This window comes from Morone saxatilis, unplaced genomic scaffold (assembly GCF_004916995.1).
Source record: "Morone saxatilis isolate NCDOM2014 unplaced genomic scaffold, NCSU_SB_2.0 Contig0, whole genome shotgun sequence".
NCBI classification, from domain to species: domain Eukaryota; kingdom Metazoa; phylum Chordata; class Actinopteri; family Moronidae; genus Morone; species Morone saxatilis.
In genome coordinates this window covers 3,551,898-3,556,283 of record NW_023339650.1, presented here as the reverse complement: position 1 = coordinate 3,556,283, position 4,386 = coordinate 3,551,898, and the positions used below count along the sequence as shown (strand labels likewise).

The 4,386-nt window shown below is 38.8% G+C and overlaps 1 protein-coding gene across 1 annotated transcript in view; it reads left to right on the top strand.

Annotated features, from left to right (window-relative positions):
• rsu1 (Ras suppressor protein 1) overlaps positions 1-4,386 on the top strand; it is a 30,600-nt gene that overhangs the window by 1,654 nt on the left and 24,560 nt on the right. The window contains exon 3 of the mRNA XM_035674252.1: positions 1,673-1,723. Within this exon, the coding sequence (XP_035530145.1) occupies positions 1,673-1,723 (51 nt within the window). The remainder of the gene's footprint in view (positions 1-1,672; positions 1,724-4,386) is intronic.

Here is a 4,386-nt window from a genome sequence, read left to right as displayed (position 1 = left end):
ACAGGTCCATTTACCATTTAATGACTAACAAGTTAATACAGTGTGATACTGTAAATGGTTGTATCTCAAGAACTTTACAGAGTAATATTACATGCTTGGTACCATTGGATTCAGAACAACCTCAATGGTATAATATGTGCCTTGTTCCAGTGTAAGTATTATTAAACATCTTGATGTTTTTATAAATACATATATTGACAAAATCAACTTTGTCCAATTAAGCAATCAAAATTTGTCATTCGTCAAATTCCATGGGGCTTTTCCTTTAAAAGTTAAGGGTTTAGTGGCATCTAGTGGTGTAGTTGTAAATTGCAACTCACTTGTTTTTCCTTGCACTTTTCTAAGCACTCCTTCTGGGCTACTGTAGAATCATAGTGATTTAACATGGTTACTGCCACTTCTGCCACGTCATTTTCAGGTGATTATAATGAAAACATACCTATGAATAGTATATCCTATTACTGCTGATAGATCCTTTAACATAGCATAGTCATTAGTCATTAAAAGGTTAGTTAAAAAGCAATTTGTAAGAAAGTGACTAATGAAATATTCTAATATTGGATACAGTACTACACATAAACATTAATTATAAAACTGTGCTGTGTTTGGATTTAACTCTGCCTTTCTATGTCTAATTTTTGTGTCCCTTTTAATGTGTGCTTAATAAGCCAGCCATATTAGACCTATTAGACATTTGCCAAATTGCCAGAAAAATTCACCAGTGGTTAGGGCCACCTTTGTCCTAAAGTCTGCTGCAACTATAGCCTCATTTCCACTGCATGGTAAAGCTCGTCTTGACCTGACTCGTCTGTGGTACCAGGTACTTTTCTCGATTTAATTTTCCACTGCAGATAGAATCCCTGTAATGTAGGCGAGATTCTTAGTTGATCATCATAGTAATGCTGTGTGAAAATACTGTGGCATCACCTTCAACATGACACAAACACAGGCTTCATACAAAGGCATAAACATTTAGAAAATGCTTATCCTTCCAGATATGTATAAATACATACTGTATATACAAATAGCCTGGCCAAAATAAATGTGTCTGATTGTGTTTCCTACACAAAAATAGTGTAATTTCCACATTAAAATGAACAAGAATCGAGAATCTATGAACATTTCATTTTTGAAGTTTTCCGGCTGGACACAAGATGTCTCCTACTTCAACGTATTATACTGCAAGTAATTTATTTCACTGTTTTAAAACACATTTCCCTTGAAGGAAGTCCTAGTATAGGAAGTATATTTCGAGTTTTTGCAATGTGACCTCAGTGTGAACAGTCAGAATGCATGAGACTTTTACATGACTCTAGACTTACATTCGTCTTGCAGGTACTTACTACAGGACCGTGACCTTTTTACACTGCAATCCGATATGGGCCTCATTTAAAAAGAACATGTGTGAAAATCTCTTACTCTTGTGTTCACCACAGACCTTTTGGTATAGAACCAAAAACCCACTGACTTTGCGGCAAGGGATCTGGAGGTGCTAAAATGCTAACTCAGTTCTGGGTTTTAGGACTCATTCCTGCAGCACTCTATTACATTAATAACTTTACTGCAAGTATATTACAGTCCTATTAATATTTGATGTACCAGTAAAATCCATGTGTTAACAAACTGAGTCAGTTGCAGTGCTGTGTTGACTTGATGCTCCATGTCATTTCAGTCACTCTGTCTAACATCACTCAACTGGTCCTCAGCCACAACAAGCTCACAGGTAAGCTGCTCTCTTCCTCCTTTGCTTTCTGTCAGACACCAGCTCAAACTGTCAGACAGCAGTGAAATGAGTGTGTAGAGGTCAACTGGCACGGAAGCTGCGTCACACAATATTGTAACTGTTGGTTTTAACCATTGCTGTTGGTCTGTAAATGAATAGCTAAATAATTCACCCTGACTCTTATTTTGGACTTAATGAAAAATGTCTTTTTAAGCCTTTTTTGACTCATGCAGAAACCATTTGTACAAACATATTCATTCTAAGGTGGGTTGTATGGCTGATTTAGGGGAACGTGCAGCATTCACCAGTTTTCTCTTAGGCACAAACACAATTTAAAAAAAAAAATCTTGCTGAATAGTAAAGTGTGTGTGTGTGTGTGTAAATGTGTGCTCCATTATGCACAGTTGGCATTCATAATTTTTAAACAGAAATATCTGAAGTTAGAAGTGTTGCTGAAGCTGACGTGCCACATCTGTATGAACCCACCATACCAAAGAAAAGTAAGATAGGAGTAAAAAAAAAAAGATCTTGCATGAGGTCCATTGTTCTATTAGCTCGTTGGTTGTTTTAACTGCGTACTTTTATAATGCAGGACATGGCTGTTGAGGCTATAGTTTCTGTTCAGGTCTTCACCATTGGTATCATGAGACTGATGTTTTTACACCAGAGCAAGCTCCATTGAGAGAGTGAAACTAAGGTAGCCGCAGTGTTCAACTACAGTCACAGTCAGTTACAGTTACAGTTTGCTTATGTTGTAAATATGGCAGGTCAAGTACTTTTGTCACAGTTTTTCTGTTTCCTCTGGAATAGGAAGTATGTGGATATTGAGTGGATCTTCAATGACAACCTATTAGAGTGATGTAATGATGTTTTGCACCAGCAGAGGTCACTACAGACCCATCAACATGCTCACATTAATCTGTGTTTTAACTGTGTTATGGGAGAACTTCATATTATCTAGATGTCTATCTGTCTGTTTGTCTGTCTGGCTCTATGACCTATTTGAATAGCTTGATTGCTAATTATAAATTGTATGTTACAAGGAATAATACTTATTTTTCCTCATCTGCTTCCCTTATTTTCCGGGATAGCAAAGCTGGTAGTAAAGAATGAAACTTAACCATCAGTGAACTTTAGAATTTATAACCATTGAAACTCATACAGTAGGTTTACTACACAGTGATGAACCAGTTTTCCCCTTCACTCCAGTCTTTCTTTTGTCAATTCAACAATAAAGGTCTGCTTATTAATCACCACTTCACTAGTTTTTAGATCAATTTAAATTCTGTTTTCAGTTTTCAGTTGTAAACATTCTCCTGACAGTATAGAGATTTTGACAGGACTGTTTTTGGAAGCACCTTTTCGTCAGTGCTTGCTGATTAAGTGACACGTTTGCCTTCTGGGATGTTTTCTAATCGTCTGCTGGAGATGAAAAGATTACACACATATCGCTCTCTTATGTTATTTATAGCCCAGATCAGACAGAAATGGGGATAACATAATTGGCGTAGTTACCCACCTGCAGGCACTCTCAAGGTATGCTCAGTGACTCCAGCCTTGTAGCTGTCCCACCCTGCCAGCAGCCGCTGAAGGTAGCAGGAACTATCACTGTGTGGTTTGTTCTTCTCCTCTCACCCAGTATAATTTGACGATCCTACAAATGCAACTCCACTCTGTCAGATGGGATGGAGGTGATTTTGCTGCTGTATGAAGGTAGTCACAAGTTTATGTAACTTTAGGAAGGTCCTCCATTAGAAGGGAGAGAGGGGGAGCTTCTGCTGGTTGCTGCCCAGTGCTAACATACCTCCACTCGGGTCATCACATTCAGTGCAAAGTGACCATCACCATTTCCAATCACGCACCAACGCTGAATGTCACCTGTTATGCCAATCCCTTCACTCAGCCAGGGGTTTCTTCCTCAAAAATACCAACACACAAACTGATAATCCAGCAACTCCCCCGGACACAATAACATACAACAGAGCTGAGGATATGGAAATCAATATCATATATTGTAGAGAGGACCTAATAAATACTGTATGTTTGTCCACCTGGGTAGGAGGTTGTTGTGTTCCATTGATTGAGCTCTGGTCAGTGCCCCACAGAGGGAGAGCCCAGCTAAACAAAATTGATTTCTGACATCCTCCATGAGCCAGCGGGACCTTTTAAAAGCAGCATCACTTTACAGACTCTCGGACACACCACAGACCATCCATCTGTGCTGTAAGCACTGGCACTGTGACCCAACCTGGAGGGTTGCTCTGTCCCTGTGGCACACTCGGAACATCAATACCTTATCTTAACAATTCAATTTTAATTGTATAGCGCCAAATCATAACAGAAGTTATCTCAGGACACTTTTCAAAATAGAGCACGTCTAGGCCATACTCCTTTATAAAAGTATTTACAGAGACCCAACAGCTCCCACTATGAGCAAGTACTTGGCAACAGGGGCAAGGAAAAACTTCCTTTTAAGAGGCAGAAACCCTCTTAAAAGGGGGCAATGAGCAGTGATTATAGTAATAATAGTAACTGGTAATAATAATAGTAATAATAATAATAACAATAATATCAGTAATATTAGCAATGGGAGTCAAGCAGGACCATGGCAGGAGGCTCCACCAGGATCAATGAGAACCTGTAAGACGAGAAAGCATAAGAAC